The sequence below is a fragment of the Panthera pardus genome, unplaced genomic scaffold (genome assembly GCF_024362965.1).
Source record: "Panthera pardus isolate Hobbes unplaced genomic scaffold, ASM2436296v1 HiC_scaffold_15, whole genome shotgun sequence".
Taxonomy (NCBI): domain Eukaryota; kingdom Metazoa; phylum Chordata; class Mammalia; order Carnivora; family Felidae; genus Panthera; species Panthera pardus.
Window position 1 is genome coordinate 7,838,749 of NW_026526710.1, and position 19,332 is coordinate 7,858,080.

The 19,332-nt window shown below is 37.4% G+C and overlaps 1 protein-coding gene across 2 annotated transcripts in view; it reads right to left on the reverse strand.

The window, feature by feature from the left end:
- The window catches only part of MED13L (mediator complex subunit 13L), a 302,839-nt gene that overhangs the window by 136,760 nt on the left and 146,747 nt on the right, over positions 1-19,332 (reverse strand). For both annotated transcript variants that reach the window (XM_019467349.2, XM_053902081.1), the window contains exon 3: positions 8,040-8,124. In XM_019467349.2, coding sequence (XP_019322894.2) covers positions 8,040-8,124 — 85 coding nt within the window. The remainder of the gene's footprint in view (positions 1-8,039; positions 8,125-19,332) is intronic.

Here is a 19,332-nt window from a genome sequence, read left to right on the forward strand (position 1 = left end):
TGCAGGACTCGAACTCACAAGCCGTGACGTCCTGACCTGGGCGCCAAAGTCGGACGTTTAACCAATGGAGCCACCCTGAAGCCCCGAAAGTACTTCTCTTTAGAAAGTAATTCCCAGCCCCCTACTATTTACCAAAAATCAATGTTTCCAGAAGAAACAGCTACTAAAAAATGAAAATGAAATCACGTTGTGTTTGTATGTGTGCATATGTGTCCATGTGTATGTGCGTGCACACACACTTCTGTGCTATGCCACATGGCTCTAAGTAATAAAGTACAGAGACTAACTGGACTCCAAAGTTGGCAAGACCCAATTTCTTTTTTTTTTTTTTTAATTTTTTTTAACATTTATTTATTACTGAGAGACAGAGAAAGAGCATGAGCAGGGGAAGGGCCGAGAGATGGGGAGACACAGAATCTGAAGCAGGCTCCAGGCTCCAAGCTGTCAGCACAGAGCCCGACGTGGGGCTTGAACTCACAAACCACAAGATCATGACCTGAGTCGAAGTCGGACGCTTAACCAACAGGCCCACCCAGGCACCCCAAGACCCAATTTCTAATCGCAAAACCATGGCAGACCTGAAATAAGATTATAAGAGCCACAGCAGCAGCAGCCACAGCCTAACTCAGCAAACTATTTCCCAAATGGAACTGTTGGAAGGTTTAGAAGGGAGCCCCCACTGGCTCTGGCTCCTTCAGCACGCCTCAAACTATGCAGGAGCCACAGTTTTCAAAGATTAAAAAGTTCAAGGATGGGGTGCCTGGGTAGCTCAGTCCATGAAGCATCCAACTCTTGATTTCAGCTCAGGTCTTGATCTCAGGGTCATGAGTTCAAGCCCCACATTGGGCTCTGCGCTGGGCACAGAGCTTACTTTAAAAACAAAAAAGGTTCAAGGATAGTGTTTCTCTACCACACCCGGAATCAAAGTGCACTTTAGTGCTATCATCTAGTTATACAGCTGCTCAGATAGACTAAATTTTATATAATTTGATAAAAGAAATTCCTTACCAGCATCAAAGCCTTTATTTACTTCACCACTCCAATCTATATCAAACATATATGCAAAAAAGTCCCCTTCCTAGCAACTAGTCTCCTTCCTAGAAATTGCTCCCAGTTCCCAACCAAATAAAAGAAATTCACATAATTTAGAAGCTGAAGAAATCTTTTTCAACTGATCCCTTCTATCTTCATTATTTCAGGTTCCTACTGTGTCCTAGTGGGTGGCTGCCTCCTCTGGCCAAGCACACCCTATCTTTCCCATCCTCTCCAAAATCTCTGTAAAAGTTAGGCATTTCATAGGCCTAGCCCCACCTGAAATAATTTTTTAAAAAGTCTTAATCCATTCTCTGTCCTAAAAGTATTAAATAGATCAACTGATTGGTCTCAGGGTGAATGTGTTTCTCTCTAGACATTTACAAACAGATACATGCTTTTACTTACTTGTGTCTGTCACGTCTATAGCAATTCTTCCTTTAAAAGCATATGGCCCTTAGATCTAAAGACTCCTTTTCCTACTTCCTTTAGAGAACTGCACACTGCCACAACTCAATAAAATAGGAATTTATTGATTACTCATTTCCTGCTCTGTTACCACACTTTACCCAAGGACTCTCAATATTGCAAATTCTATCACCATTTCTTCATCTAGGCCTGTACCCAACACCATGCTCCAGTGAATATATTTATTATGTTGAAACCTTAGAATCAGCATATCCAAGGACAGTGCTCATGTACCCTCTGATAATTACCTCTACTAAATCACAATACCACAGGACATTGAAAGCTAGTAATATACAAATATAATGCTATTGCTATCACAATTAGAATCCAACTTCCTTCACGTTATTTTTACTGTACTCTTCTAAATGACTATCTTCACTCTAAACACCAACTCCTGGTAAACCAAAAAGCCTGGGTCAAAGGCAATTCTAGAAGGTAGTTATAAACTACCTTGGGGTGACTATGGTGGCAATCCATTAGGAAAACAGCACCAGTGGACTACTCTGAAGGGACATTAGGTCTTACAAATGTCAAATAAGTCTCCCTAAGTAAGTATGGACAGGATAAAGCTTAACAGCCTCAAAAGACCCATGTGATCTATTGTGTGCAAAGCAATGATTTATTTGCACTTTAGAGAAAAAAAGTACCTTTCCATTAAAATCAGCTTATGAGTTTGATTCTAAAAACTTAAGACAATTAAAATTAAAATATACTACCACATTTGATAGCATTATGCCAGACATTTTAAGCATTTCTAGAAGCTACAAAAGTAAGATTTTTTTAAGTCTCATATATGATGCAAATCACTAAGTACTGAACTGGGTAAACAGTACTAAAACTGGGTGAGATGAATGGCACACATTTCCCGGCTTTTTTTTAACAGCTCTTCAACCCAATGTTTGCCTTCATTCAGATAGCGTCAGGTAAGATGGACGTACCGTACTATGAAAGCTATACCAATTACAATAACATAAGAGTAACAGCCACTAAATCTGCAATATTAAAAATGCCAAATGAAGAAACTACTGGAAAAGATTGCAGGTCCTAGTTTTCCATAATCTCTTCGCAGTCAACGTCTTTCTCCGTAAGTGAGGAGTGTGAAGCAGCCTAAACTTGAAATACAAAATGTAACCTTTGAGAAGTTCATTGTCTGTACATAATAAAATCTCACTAAACTCCAAAGACCGATGAAAAACAATCTGAACAAGGACATTATCAAAAAGGACAGAAAATCAGCACAGATTCTATATAAGTAAAAACAAAATTAATTCCAGGTATGTTGCCAAAAAGGGATAATTGATCATTAGGAAAACAATAAGCACACTTACTGTCTCAGAGGAGAGAAAAAAATATTCATGACCGGATCCTCTAAAACTATATGACCTCAAAGGCCCAACACTTTCAGATACTGAAATTTTGACTAAAAAAATCACAACTGAAGAATATACCAAAAGAGGGCAATATGATTCAAAGTTTAACAAAATGTGTATAAATACACGCATAATTGCGTTTTAGAAACATATCTGTATTTCAGTAATGGAACCGACGCCAGTTTGGAGGACAGATTACAAGAAAGGAAAAGACTTCAATTAATAGGTATGGTAGCTTGCTATGTTTTTCTGAAAAGATTGTATCCTTTTCCCAAATATGCACTGTCCCATTAACATCAAGCTTGGCCATATGACTGGGATACGTCCTACAGATGGATAATAAATACTTTCTCATTCATTTGACTTTCAGCTTGGTGGCACATTTCTCAGCCAATGCAACGTGAGCAGAAACGGCATACACCACCCCTACACAGAGTCTTAAACGGGCTATTACGTATTTTGCCATCGCTCTTCACGCTCCATCAGGAGCCCAGCAAGTCTTTGACAGGGCTGTCCCATCTGCATGATTCCCAACTGGAGGGAAGAGGATACAAGGAGGGTTCCCAGTAAAGGACTCACAATGGGCAAGCAGTATGAGCAAGAAATAAATGTCAACTGATGTAAGAGAGTACGCTCTTTCAGGTTTTCTGTTACTGCACCATAACGGACCCTAACCTGACTACAGAATTTTGCCACTGCAAAATTTCATGAAACACTTACGAGATCTTCAAGTAAGCCAATGGCAGTCAAAATGAAGAGAATGGGACTGACTAGAGGGATAACTGGAAGGGGGGGGGGGCAGGGGGTATCCAATATTATATGATAAGAACCATAAACCACCCAAACAAAAAACTCAGGGTACAAGGATATGAAACAGGGCACCACATGGAAGTAGGATTGGATGAATTATAAATGAATCTCAAAGAGTAAGATTTTTTTCAACGATTACGGGGAGACAGATTTCTGCTCAGCATAGGAGACTTTCTGACAATGAACTTTCTAGCATCTAACTAACTGAACTTTCTAACATCCCTCTGAAGATGAAAAGAAGTCCTTTGGAAAGCTGGGTTCACATAACTAGAGGTTTTCAAGGAAAGGATGGCTGACTACATAAAAAGGATATTTTAGAATGGGATTCTAGAATTATCTGAGCAAACAGGCTAAGACTTTTAATGCTGTGTCCAACTCTGAAAACAGTAGTATTGATCATTGTATTTGCTAATATTAACAGCAGTTAGCCATTTATTGAGCTCTCATAATGAGAAAGGTACTATGCTGAGCAAAACAATCCTTCATCATCTTATACGTAAAGAACAAGGGCTCTGCAAGCTTGTCATTTGCCATATATTAATTCATTTGGCAGAACAGAGATATAAAATATCTTCCATCTCTAAAGACAATGAAGAAATGGACTTACAGCAATGTATGCCCCTGCAAAGATAGGTTATATTATAGCCAGATGTGTTAGCTTCTATCTGACACCTTGAAGGAAAACGCTCTTGAGTAAGCGACAGTGAAGTTTGTTGTTTTAGTTTTTTTTTAAGAAACAGATGACACTAGCTAGACACATACAATGCAATGTGCACAAACATTGAAGAGCTACAGGAGGAATGAGTGTGATAAAATGAGTGAGGAATGAGGAAAGATAAAATATGTGAAGTCATATTACCTTAGAATTTAAAACATTCTACACAGCATCAATACGGTATCACCTCAGCACCAATCAATAGCAATTAAAATGAAATTATCTTATTCTGTGTGAGGTTTACAATGTTACCTTAATTTCTTCAGTGAAATTATTTTTAATAATTACTGCAGAAACTCATCGTTCTGTATACACCAGCCAACTGCTGCCTTTTGGAAAAAAGATCAATCTGTATGACTCCCACTTAGCTATAAGTAAGATCTTCTCAAAGTAGTTAATGGAATTCTTTTTTTAATTAAACAAATCAGTACACTTAAAAATACAAAAAGCAGAAATAATAAATCACTAGTGCAAGCTCTGTGAACATGCGAACTAAGAAAAAATTCATTGGGGAAGCACAAATACCCTACAGGTGATACATTCCTTGATGATCTACTTCAATAACCTCAATTCTGGCTTTCATGCTAGAAATTCAAAACGTCCACAGTGGGAAACCCAGTCCATATCTATCTGAATAGAAGTGAAAAGACATGACAGAAAATTGCCAGGAATAAGATAGTAAAACTGCATTTCAATACATTTAGGTTGTAAACAGATAAGCAAGTTAAAGCAAATGGTCTAAGTTAGGGATGAACAAAAAGGCAAGCATGTGTTAGCCAACCCAGTTTCTGTTGACAATGGATAAAGAGATCTAAAAGCCACCATTTAAAACGTGTCCTTGCTTCATGAGCAGGGTAATTCTCACTCATACAATAGTTACTTAAAGTTTGGTGAAAAGAGAACATTATTTTGAAAGATAAAAGAATTATAACAGTTTTTCAAAAAAATCTCAACTTGTCCATTCTCATTGTAGAAAGGGAGCTAAACAGCTTCATTATTAATTATTTTCTAAAACAAACACTTTTATTTCAAATAAAGTCTTACAAGAGGATTAACATCAAAATATGCAAAATAATAAACCTATGGGGAAGCCAATTATTGAACAGTAACAATAAGCCAAGGTGCAGAGTATCCTATACTTAATTTAAAGGGTGTTTACTAAGGCTTTAGTGAGGTTAGGGTAACTGCCCAAGTAACAGAATGTGAAATCAAACCAAAGTCTAACCCAAAGTCATTTAGAACTATCCAAAGCTTTATTGTATGCAGTATGTCACAATGAACTTTCCTGTTTTATTATTTTATTTGAGAGAGAGAGAGCATGCGCGCGCACGGGGGGGGGGGGGGGGGGGGGAGGGACAGAGAGAGATGGAGGCAGAATCCGAAGCAGGCTCCAGGCTCCGAGCTGTCAGCACAGAGCCCAACACGGGACTTGAACTCATAGACTACGAGCTCATGACCTGAGTGGAACTCAGACACCCAGCTGACTGAGCCACCCAGGAGCCCCAATGAACTTTCCTATCAAATAATAATTCAATTTGACCTGGAGTTCAGTTTTTATCACAAATTTAGAATTCATGAGCAAGAATAAATGAATTATCTGCATTTCTCTTCTCTCCCAGTTTTTCTGTTCTTCTCATTTTCTCCCAACCATTTAAAACACAAAGACTGAAAAATTACAAATTAATTTTTCTAAAAAAAACTAAATTAGGATATTAAAATAACAGAGCGAGCTATTTTTTTAAAGTATGTATTTTGTTCCATATACATGAAAAACATACATTTAAAAGACTGTTTAAAGATGCATTAATTATAATACAGATAGTAAGAGCTTCACTACGGCGTATTTCAGAAACAGTAAAGTTTCCACATTTTCCTGAAGGGACTTTGTGTGTGTGTTTGTTTTGTTTTGCAGTGGGAGAGAGAATTACCAAATACTTTAATTATTTAGGAGCATTCAACTCTCAAAAATCAATGCTTCAAAAATATACTACTGCCTTAGTAACAGATGGCTGGCCTCTAGGCCCACTCCAAAGCACAGAGGTAGGAACTGAAGTTCAGAATGAAAAAGAGATAAACTTGGTGGGAAAGGTCTTTCTGAGTGACCTAAACGGTGACAACTTATCGACCCCGGCTTAGGAACCCTAAGCACTGACAACTGTGGTGACACTGCCCTAACCAGCAGCTTGTATAAGGAACTGAAAAATACCAGAACGTCCCTTCAGCTCTGATCATCTGACAGTACTACATAAAGACTCAGGAAGAGAAGTGAAAAAGTTCTCTTATGGAAGTTCTTAATTAACCCATTCCTTGCCATCTATTTTTCCCCTTAAGACACTATCCTGAGCCCGGAACATACCGTTATGCCGTAAAGTACGGAGGTGCTTGAACAATGACAACAGGTCAAAAAGCTATAAAAGCCATCATGAAGGGGCTTCCCCTGGCCAAATCTGGAAGGACTTACACATCTAAATAAACAATGATAGCAATGAATTATAATCCATGGAATAAAACAGAAATCCATTCCTCCAAATTTATATAGCTAAAAAGGGAGATAGAAACATAAGAACACATGTACATATAAGAAAATGAAAAGCTCTTCCTTACAAAAGAATGTCCAATAATAAAAGTAGAAGGAATGGTGGCATTTGAATCAACACTACAGCTGCAACAGTACTAACCAATTTAGACAACAGAAGATAAAACACAAGACCAAACGTGATAACAGGATAAGTACACAATCTCATTGTATGTGGCCGCAAATTACTTACTACAAAATTAACAATGATCGCAGTTAACAAGTACTCGCTAATACACAGTGTAGAAATGTCATGGAACACCACCTCAAACAAGTTCATCAACAATGTTAATACCACTGGCCTTGAAATCACAGACCTCCTGCTTTGATATACTGGGGACATGACATCATGTCTACACTATCACTACAAAATGCATAACCTAAAGATAATCATGAAGAAACTATCTCAAATTGAGGGACATTATATAAAATATATGACCTGAACTCATTCAAAATGTCAATGTCAAGAAAGAAAAAGGACGGCTAAGGAACACTTCTAGGTTTGAAGAGACAGGAAAACTAAAATGTATGATCATGGATTGGATTTTGGGGGAAGGCGGCTTAAGATATCAAGGACCTAACAGGGACGGTGATAAAGTTTGAGCTGAATTACATATTAAATAATGGCATTTTATCAATGTTAGATTTCCTCATTTTCATAGTTGTACAGTGCTCACATGTGAGGATATCCCTTGTCTTTAGGAAATGTACACACAAACAGAGGTTAAAGAAAGAACAATTTCAAGTGTACATGTGACTATCGAGTGGTTCGGAAAATAAATTTAAAATACACACACACATTAGGAGTAAGAGAGCAAGCAATCGCACGAACTATAAAGCAAACCGGATAAAAGAAAAACCAAGTAAAGGATATATGAAGTTCTTTGTGCTATTCCTGAAACTTCTCTAAAGTCGCAATTATATCAACAAGAAAGAAATGAGATTTATATAATTTTATCTTTATAAAACTGCAAACAAAAGCATTTTGAGACCTAACAGGAAAACCTACGAATATACAGCATTACACCTGGGTGTCTCAAAACAACTGTGATGCTGTTCCTTCTCTCACCTTTCTAACAGATTGTGGATCGCTTTGAAGAGCAGTGTCCGACATTCATAGGAAAGGCCATTTTCCCAGAGTCCTTCTTCCACAACTGAAAAAAGCAAAACAAAACAAAAAATTGAACCAGTAAGTAGGACATCCAAATAAAAATAAACTTTTAAGACATTTTTCTAAAGCAAAGTTAATGAATTCATTTAGATGATCTCACACTGAAACAGAGAAAGGAAGTTAAATGCTTGCCAGAAGTCATAAAATACCTATGTATGGGAGGAAATAACATGTTTCAATTTTAAAGTCTTTGGAATGTAAGCATAGTACAACTCCTCTCCGGTAAAGGTCATTCCAACCCAATTTTTCAAAATTTGAAATCATTCAAAGCATTCAAATCGTTCTAATTTCTTTAAAAATTTTTTTCTTTCTTTAACTGTCCTAAAGGCGGTCTCTTAATAGGATTTTAAGGACATGACTTTAGGAAAAATGCCAGGAAATTAAATCTTAATATAAGATCAAATTTATTTCCTAAACTCATAATTTCATTAATGTCGGACATTTGGGGAAGTATCATATTTGCCTTTGAAATATATTATAACACTAAGCCCCAAGTAACTCTAACACCAAGAGAATCCAACAGACTAACAATGCCCCATGCATTCCTAACATTCTTTTCATATATAAAAGGATATAAAACGCCCTAGAGAAGACAGTTAATTTCCTTTTAAATTATATTAGTTCAGTTCAAGATAGCAAAAAATTGGAAGGATGGAAACCACATTTGCAGAAGAAAATTCTCTCTGTCTCTTGTTATCTTGACAAAAGCACTCACCAGAGAAGTCGGACAGAGAATTAAAACACACGTTAAGTCCACATGCATTTGTAATGCTTTTACCACACCAAGAGACATCTCGAAATCCATCTCTATATTCTCCAATCACACAGAATTAGGAAAAGTATATTTACATTCATGGGGTTCATTGATAGCACTTTTTTTAAATTATAAAACTGGGTTTGTTTGGTTTTTTTGGTACGTCAGGTTTTTATTTTCCTATGTGGCTAACCATGATTTACCCAATTTTCCCAAAGCCACCTCTGTCAGAAACATTTTATTATTTATCACAAGAGAAATGGAAATAAAGTACAGCAAATAAACAAACGTTCCACTAGCAACAGACTACTTCTGGTCAGGACAAAACAACCAACAGCTTTCTACAATCCTCTGAAAGTGGATTCTTTATAGATCTGTGTTCTCACACATCTATCTTCTGGGTAGAGCTTTTCCTGGGTGAGAAAGAGAGCTAACCTTTCAATAAAATGAACAACACATATTAATTTGTTTTTCCTTCCTTATGTGTCTCACTGATTCTAAGACACCATCAATTTTTTTTAATGTTTTTGAGAGAGAAAGAGTGCAAGCAGGGGCGAGGCAGAGAGAGAGGGAGTCACAAAATCTGAAGTAGGCTCCAGGCTCCCAGCTATCAGCACAGAGCTCCACGCGGGGCTCAGACCCATGAACTGAGAGATAATGACCTGAACCTAAGTCGGACACTTAACTGACTGAGCCACCCAGACACCCCAACACCATCAATTTTCAGATGCACCATTATTTTATATATCGCTAAAGGTGGTGGGGTAAGCTCCTAATTCAACTATAACATGGCTCTAATCACTTAGGATTCTTAATTTGCAATTATTTAAAGTGCTCCTTTAGATTTATTGACATGTTTTCTTTTCAATATCATTACTGTATATACATAAAACGGATAATACAAGCTGAAGAGAAAAGAAAAAAGGTTAGAAATTCCTAAAACTTGGGGCGCCTGAGTAGCTCAGTCGGTTGAGTGTCCAACTCTTGATTTCCACTGAGGTCATGATCTCACAGTCCGTGGGATTGAGCCCCATGTTGGGCTTCGTGCTTACGGCATGGGGCCTGCTTGGAGTATTTTCTTTTTCTCTTTCTTTCTGTCTCTCTCTCCCTCTCTCAAAATAAATAAACTTTAAAAAAAATTCCTAAAACTTCATCAGCATTCAAAGTGTAACTCTTCTGAATCACATTTTCAATCAGTCACTAATGTCAGTTAGTGTTTTCTATATAATAGTCTTTTGCGTCATAAAGAGTGCTGGTGATGTAGCATTTGTGAAAGAGTTGCATCTTTTTTCCAAGATTTTCTTCCAAGTTGGTGACAGCTATTCTGTATGTTGTTAAAAAAAAAGTTAATCAAAATCTTCAAATACACTTTAACAGGCCCCCATAAATTCTTAAACCAATTATCAACATTGTGTCATCTGTTTCAACCACCTTGCTTTCTTTTTGTTTTTCTTGATATGCTTTAAAGATAAGAACATACTTTGGTATACAACAAATCAGAACCTAAGCAAGGTCTATAAATTGCCTTTCATGTTATATCTCTTAATTCTCCTTAATCTATAACAGCTCATCTCCTTTGAACATGCATTAACTCACTGAAAAAAAACAGGTATCATATAGAATACTTCATATTCTATCTATTCTGATTGCCACCTCATGATACCATTTTTTAATGTTGATGCTACTTGGACCTTAACAGAAGATGCGAAAGTTTTCAAACAACCATAACTCTCTATTTCTTCCTCAAATAGTCCTGAAATATTTTAACTGAAATATTTAAGTGTTTAAGTGTTTAAATGTTATGTCATGCAAGGTGGAATACTAAACAAGTTTGAGCAATGCCAACTACACCACAATGGTAAGATACCATTATAATTTTATTGTGATTTCAACAATTTTAATTTTTTTTTAACGTTTATTTATTTTTGAGACAGAGAGAGACAGAGCATGAATAGGGGAGGGGCAGAGAGAGAGGGAGACACAGAATCCGAAAGAGGCTCCAGGCTCTGAGCTGTTAGCACAGAGCCTGACGCAGGGCTCGAACCCACGGACTGTGAGATCATGACCTGAGCCGAAGTCGGACGCTTAACTGACTGAGCCACCCGGGCGCCCCTGATTTCAACAATTTTAAAACAGACTATAGAGCTGATTTTTTTTCCTTTGAAAAAATTCTTAAAAGAACAATTAAAGAAGACCTACAATTAACATCATACTTAATATGTTAAAAGACTGAATATTTTCCCCCTAATATCAAGAACAAGGCAAGGATGTCTGCTGTCACCACTCTTTTTCCATCTTTAGAGGAGGTGTCAGCCAATACGATAAGGCAAGAAAAAAAAAATACCAATCATACTAATTCAAATAGAAGAAGTAAATATCTCTATTCATAGATGACATGCTGTTAGAAAATCCCACAGAATCAGCAACAACAACAACAACAACAAATAGTTACTAGATCTAAAACTGAATTTAGTTAGTTCACAGTATACTAGGGTCAACAGAAATTTTAAAAATCCTATTTCTATATACTTTAATGAATAAGAAATTACATTTTTAATTATCATTTACAATAGCACCCAAACCCACGAAACTCTTGGATATAAAACTTACAAATTATGTGCAAGAATTATACACTAAAAACTACGATACTGATAAAAGAAATCAAAAAGACATAAATAAATGCAAAGGTATACATTGATCATGGACTGAAAAAGTTACTATTGTTATCAATATTAGATCTAGAGAGTCAACTAAACAAATCTAGAGAGTCAACTCGGTTCTAATCAAAAATCTCTGCAGGACTTTTTACACAAGGAGATGGCAAGTCTACATATTTCTATGACAAAGCAAAGGAACTAGAATCACCAAAATAATATGGTAAAAGAAAAATATAGTTGGGAGACTTACACCACCTGATTTCTAGATTTACTAAAAAACTAGAAGTGACAACATAGCACAGTACTAGAGAAAAGTCAGATATATAGATCAACAGAATAAAGAGTCCAGAAATAGACCCACAAATATACTGTCAATTAATTTCCAAAAAAGATGCAAAGGCAATTCAGTGGAGAAAGACAGTCTTTTCAACAAATGGTGCTGAAGTAAATGAATATCCTTATGCAAACCAAAACAAAACAAAACCTTCAAACTCTACCTCACACCACTTAGAAAAATTCAACACGGTGCTGAGGTGGCTCAGTAGGTTAAGTATCTGACTTCGACTCAGAGCTTGGAGCCTGCTTTGGATTGTGTGTCTCCCTCTCTCTCTGCCCCTCCCCTGCTTATGCTTGCTCTCTCTCTCTCTCTCTCTCAAAAATAAACATTTTTTAAAAAGTTAAAAATAAAACAAATTTTAGAAAAAGAAAAACTAACCCAATATTGCAAAACCTAAAATTATAAAATTTCAAAAACATAGGAGAAACTTTACATAAGCTTAGGTTAGCAAAGACTTCTTAGATATGACACCAAAAGCATGGTCCATAATGCAAAACTGTTAACCAGGGCTTCATCAAAATGAAGACCTCTACTCTTCAAAACACATGTAAAAGTTACGTTAAGCTACAGAAAAGACAAGCCACAAATGAGGGATAAGCAGTCACAAATCATATATCAGACAAGAACTTGTATTTACAATATGCTCTTCTGTTTTAAAACTATCAAAACTCAACACTAAGGGAGGGGGAAAAAAAAGTTTAATGGACAATAGATCTGAACAGAGCTTCACCGAAAACAAAAAAAAAAAGAGCTTCACCATATATAAATGGCAAATAAAAACATGAAAAGGTGCTTGAAACATCACCAACTATTAAGGAGATGAAAATTAAAATCACAATAAAATATCATCCATTAGAACGGCTTAAAAGAAAAACTTGAGTACTACGTGCTAGCAAGCATACACAGTAACTGTAATGCTCATCTACTGCTGAAAGGAATGCAAACATAGTACAGCCACATTGGAAAAGCTGACTTGGGCAATATTTTCTGAAGTGAAACACATATTTGCCATGCAGACCAGCAATATCCATCGTAGGGGTGCGTGTATGTGTGCGCGCGCGTGTGTGTGTGCGTGCACACACACACACCCATACATATATACATTTATGTATATATATTTTTATATATATACATTTATATATATATATACATTTTTTATATATATACATTTATATATATATACATTTATATATATATTTTTTTCAAGCAGAGTAAGAACTGTGTCCACATGTAAAACTGTAGCAAATGTTTATATGTGTCTTCCCCCCCCCCACCCCAAAATAATGCCAGGAAATGGAAACCACCCAAAAGTCCCTCCACTGGAAAGAACAAAGAGTAGATACTCCACACACTGGGATACTATTCAAAAATAAAAAGAACTGTTGCTACACTCAAAACATGGATGAATGTCATTATACAAAGTGAAAAAGGCCATCATAATAAAAGCCACATGCTTTGATTCCTTCATAGGGCATTCTTGCAAAGGCAAATTTAAGGTAATGCAAACTGCTCAGTGGATTCCCATTCCCATCGTTGGAACGGGAGTGGCTGATAACAAAGGGACATGGGAAATTTAGGAGATCATGGAACTATTTTTTTACATCTTGATTGCGGTGGTGGTTACATAACTGTGTACATTTGGAAAAACACATAGAGCTATACAATCTTTTACTGCTCTACATAAACTCATTTTACTGTTGAGCAAGCCTTCTGAACCTAAGCTATTATGAATATACTTCCATTACTTTTCATATTTTTAATGTGGAAGATGAGAACAGGGTGTGAATCAGAAGGACTCCTACTCTGCTCAGTCGGTTAAATGTCCAACTCTTGATTTGGGCTCAGGTCATGATCCCACAACTCATGAGAACGAGCCCAGCAACGGGCTCTGAGCTGACAGCAAGGAGTTGGAGCTTGCTTGGGATTCTCTCTCTTCCTCTCTCTCTGCCATTCCCATGCCCAAATTCTCTCTCTCTCTCTCTCTCTCCCTCTCTCTCTCTCTCTCTCTCACACACACACACACACACACACAAAAATAAATAAATATTAACACACACACACACACACACACACACACACACACACACAAACCATTTCACCCACAAGAGACCACAGACCAAAGTGGTCCATCCACACAATACAATATAAATTATATTATGTACTTCGTATTAAATACTGCAAATAATACAAAGAGAACAAAAATATTTCTCTAAAACGTTTCTCTAAAAATTTTTAAACACCAGGGCGCCTGGGTGGCTCAGTCAGTTGGACGTCCGACTTTGGCTCAGGTCATGATCTCGCAGTTCATGGGCTCAAGCCCCATGGTGGGCTGTGTGCTGACAACTCGGAGCCTGGAGCCTGCTTCAGATTCTGCGTGTGTCTCTCTCTCTGCCCCTCCCCTGCTCATGCTCTCTTTCCCTCTGTGTCTCTGTGTCTCTGTCTCTCTCTCTCTCTCTCTCTCTGAGAAATAAACATTAAATTTTTAAAAAAATTTTTAAATACTGAAAACTTTCAAAAATACCTTTACCAATATTACTTTTTATACGGTAATTTCATACCTTACTTTGTATTATATAAATATACATTACATAAATTAATACAAAGTTTAGGCACCAATTTAACAGAACACAGAGAAGAAAGCAGTAACACAAAGAAACACAAATCATACTATATTAAGCTCTTGTTTAAGGAAAGTATACTAAAACTTAAGAAGCGACAGGAAATTATGGGGTGCACTGCTGGCTCAGTCAGAGCATGTGACTCTTCATCTCAGGGTTGTGAGTCCAAGTGCCACATTGAGCATGGAACCTACTTAAGAAACAACAGAAAATTATAGATTATCCTATAATTTACCAGGAAATTTTAAAATATAAGTCACTAAAGGTAATTAAAAAGGGCTCAGTGTTTGGACTTCATACGAACATCTAAGTTTCATCTTATATATTAAAGATTCGAGAGTAGTCAATAATTTATTGGAAGCCAACAACTGTAATCAAAGATTACCCCTCTAGTAAATGATATCGATGTTAGGCTATACATATAAAGACAGTGCATTATTTTGCTAGTAGTATTTTAATTTACTGTTTAGATACAGCAAATATATTTGTGGAAAGGAACAGAAGTCAAACCAAACTTTCTTTTCTACTTCATATACAGAATCTCCAGAAACATAAGATCAACGTATGTTTCAATGAATCTCCAAAATGCCAACATAAGTTAAATCTAGAATATCATTTTTGGAATCTACTAGCTATTTGGCCAACACACATTGGCCCATAGTTCTTGGGTGTGTTATGCCTCAAGCACCAGGCTAGAAATTAGGAATGCGCTCCATAAGCTAATACAGACTTTGAAAATCACTGTAAGGCAACAACTACTTTGAATTCGTTGTAGTACAGCTATCACATATTAAAAAGTCCTTTATTTTTAAATAACAAGATAAATAACTTACAGTCAAGGCTTTACTATTTGTCAAGGTTTGAATCAAGTACTATATGTAAATGGGTGGCAGAAAGAACATTTTCACCACATCATGAGACAGAGTAAAGAGCAACGTGGCATTCACTTTAGCCACTTAGTATCTGACTTCTTCTTATCACTTGGAATTGTCTGTTTCATAAGTCAGAGGTCAAATATAGTCACCCCTCCAAGGAGCTGAAACAGATTCTCTCCTCTTTTCATCTCCTGCAATATGGACAAGGATACAGGTGCTAAAGTCCACTAGATGCTCACGCACCACACCTTCAACTCTGGATCTAGTGACACTGAAGAAAGACAGAGAGTTCTTTCCCTTCTTTTCTTTCTCTCTCTCTCTTTCTTTCTTTAAAGATTTTATTTTTAAGTGATCTCTCCACCCAACATGGGGCTTGAACTCACAATCCTGAGATCAAGAGTCTCCCACTCTACAGACTGAGAAAACCAGGCTCCCCTACACAGAGAGATCTTTCTGTCAGCACTACAACTAGAAGGTGTAAGATCAAGTTTCTGGTGCGAAGGTAGCAGAGCCACTGCAGCATCCAGCGCTCAATGATGACACTGAGAACACTCTCATCAAATCAATTCTGCAGCACCGAGCCTAAGACTGACACATAGTGCTGTGAACATTCAATATTCTGTTAATCAACTCCTTTTCCTAGTTTGCAACAAAGAATTCTGACCAATACAGCTTATTCTAATCTACATTTTATAATAAGAAAACTAAGGCTAAAAAATCTTGTTTTTTCAGTTCATTTATTTTTAAGAGAGAGCAAGAGTGACAGAGAGCAAGTGAGGGAGGGGCAGAGAGAGCAGGAAACACAGAATCCGAAGCGGGCTCCAGGCTCCGAGCTGTCAGCACAGAGCCTGACGTGGGGCTCGAACTCACAAGCCGCGAGATCATGGCCTGAGCGGAAGTCGGACGCTTAGCCGTCTGAGCCACCCAGGTGCCACAAGGCTTAAAAATCTTAAAATTTGCCCAAGGTCACCCAACTAATAAATTCAAGAATCTAGAGTCAAATGTATTAAGAAGCTAACATAATGGGGCGCCTAGGTGGCTCAGTCATTTAAGAGTCCGACTTCAGCTCAGGTCATGATCTCTTGGTTCTTGAGTTCGAGCCCCACGTCAGGCTTGGTGCTGACAGCTCAGAGCCTAGAGCCTGCTTTGGATTCTGTGTCTTCCTGTCTCTCTGTCCCACCCTTATTTGTGCTATATCTCTCAAAAATAAATAAACATAAAAAAAAAAAAAGGAAGCTAACAGGATCAAGTGTATTTTACATCTACTTTTATAAACAGGAAATATACAAATTATCCCATTAATTAAACTCCACAAGGATAAGCAATTTATTTGCATAGCTGCAGTGACTACGACATAGCAGATATTCATAAACATGTGCTCAGTTGACCTAGTATCGTATGAGCACATACCTTTCAAATTTCATTGGATTTAGCTTCAATCTGAAATCTCCTTATACTGAGTTAAGAGGATTAGTGGCAAAGATAGGATTCAAGTCCCAGTTTGGCGACTAACACCCATGCTCTTTCCACTATACCACACTTCTCCATAGGGTTAGAAATTTTTTAAATTTCAGGAATAGAATTTAGTGTTTCATTACTTACATATAACACCTAGTGCTCATCCCAACAAGTGTCCTCCTGAATGCCCCTGACCCCTTGAGCCCTTCCCCCGCCCAACACCCCACGAGCAACCCTCAGTCTGTTCTCTGCATTTAAGAGTCTCTTATGGTTTGTCCCGCTCTCTTTTTATATTATTTTTGCTTCCCTTCTCTTATGTTCATCTGTTTTGTATCTTAAATTCCACATATGAGTGAAATCATACGATATTTGTCTTTCTCTGACTTATTTCGCCTAGCATAATACACTCTAGTTCCATCCATGTTGTTGCAAATGGCAAGATTTCATTCTTTTTCATCACCAAGGAATATTCCGTTGAAGATATACACCACACCTTCTTTATCCATTCATCAGTCGATGGACATTTGGGCTCTTTCCATACTTTGGCTATTGCCAATAGTGCTGCTATAAACATTGGGGTGCATGTGCCCCTTCGAATCAGCACTCCTGTATCCTTTGGCTAAATCCCTAGTAGTGCAATTGGTGGGTTGTGGAGCAGTTTTATTTTTAATTTTTTGAGGAACCTCCATACCGTTTTCCAGACTGGCTGCACTACTTTGCATTCCCCCAGCAACGCAAAAGGGTTGTTCCCCTTTCTCCGCATCCTGGCCAACATCTGTTGTTGCCTGAGTCATTAATGTTAGCGATTCTGACAGGTGTGAGGTGGTATCTCATTGTGGTTTTGATTTGTGTTTCTCTAATGAGTGATGCTGAGCATCTATCTTTTCATGTGTCTGTTAGCTATCTGGATGTCTTCTCTGGAAAAGTGTCTAATCGTGTCTTTTGCCCATTTCTTCACTGGATTGCTTTTTGGGTGTTGAGTTTGATAACTTCTTTGTAGATTTTGGATACTCTTCATCAGATACGTCATTTGAAAATATCTTCTCCCATTCCATCAGTTGCCTTTTAGTTTTGCTGATTGTTTCCTTCGCTGTGCAGAAGCTTTTTATCTTGATGAGGTCCCAACAGTTCATTTTTGCTTTTGTTTCTCTTGACTCTGGAGATGTGTTAAGAAGTCGCTGCGGCTTAAGGTCCAAGATGCTGTTGCCGGTTTTCTCTTCTACAATTTCGATGGCTTCCTGTCTTACATTTAGGTCTTTCTTCCATTTGGAGTTTATTTTTGTGTGTGGTGTAAGAAAGTGGTCCAGGTTCATTCTTCTGTATATCACTGTCCAGTATTCCCAACACCATTTGCTTTATCAAAGATTAGTTGGCCATACATTTGTGGGTCCATTTCTGGGTTCTCGGTTTTGTTCTGTTGATCTATGTGTCTGTTCTTGTGCCAGTATCATACTGTCTTCATGATTACAGCTTTGTATTACAGCTTGAAGCCCAGAATTGTGATGCCTCCAGGTTTGGTTTTCCTTTTCAGGATTGCTATGGCTATTTGCCGGGGTCTTTTCTGGTCCCGTACAAATTTTAGGATTGTTGTTCTAGCTCTGAATGCTGGTGTTATTTTGATAGGGATTGCATTGAATGTGGAGACTGCCTTGGGTAGCATCGACACTTTAACAGTATTTGTTCTTCTAGTCCATGAGCATGGAATGTTTTTCCATTTGTGTGTGTGTGTCTTCTTCAATTTCTTTCATAAGCTTTCTATAGTTTTCAGTGTATAGAGTTTTCACATCTCTGGTTAGGTTTATTCCTAGGTTTCTGGTGCAATTGTGAGTGGGATCGATTCCTTGATTTCTATTTCTGCTGCTTCATTATTGGTGAATAGAACTGCAACCAATTTCTGTGCATTGATTTTATATCCTGCTACTTTGCTGAATTCATGTACCAGCTCTAGCAGGTTTTTGGTGGAGTCTTTTGGGTTTTCCACATAGAGTATCACATCATCTGCAAAGAGTCCCCTCTTCTTAATACTGGCTACAAAGGCAAACTTTGACACTGAAGTAAAATTTCCCTTTGGATCCATACTTTGCATCTTAAACTAATGTGTTCTTACACAGTTGCAAGTAATTTTTTCAACGGTTAAACAAAACTGAAATTGTTTCTGCAACCTATTCATACAGCTCCATGATAAAATCAGAGAAAATCACATTTTAGCGTTTTAAACTAGTTTTTTTTTTTTTCCTGAGATACCTTCTTCTCAAGGTGAAATTTAAACTAACATCCCATTTGCTTGATATTTAGATTCTTCAGAAAGTACTGAGTGGGGCCGTGGGAGGGGGAGAGAGGCCAAACACTAGTTAGTCTAAATTAAGTTTCCATAAATGACAGAAGATGCATTCACTACCTGATTCTCTCCCTTCCAAGGTGGGCTAGGAAGAAAAGTACCCACCAAGAAATCTATAGAAAGCCTTCAGGTGCTGGGCCCCATCTTTATGAAA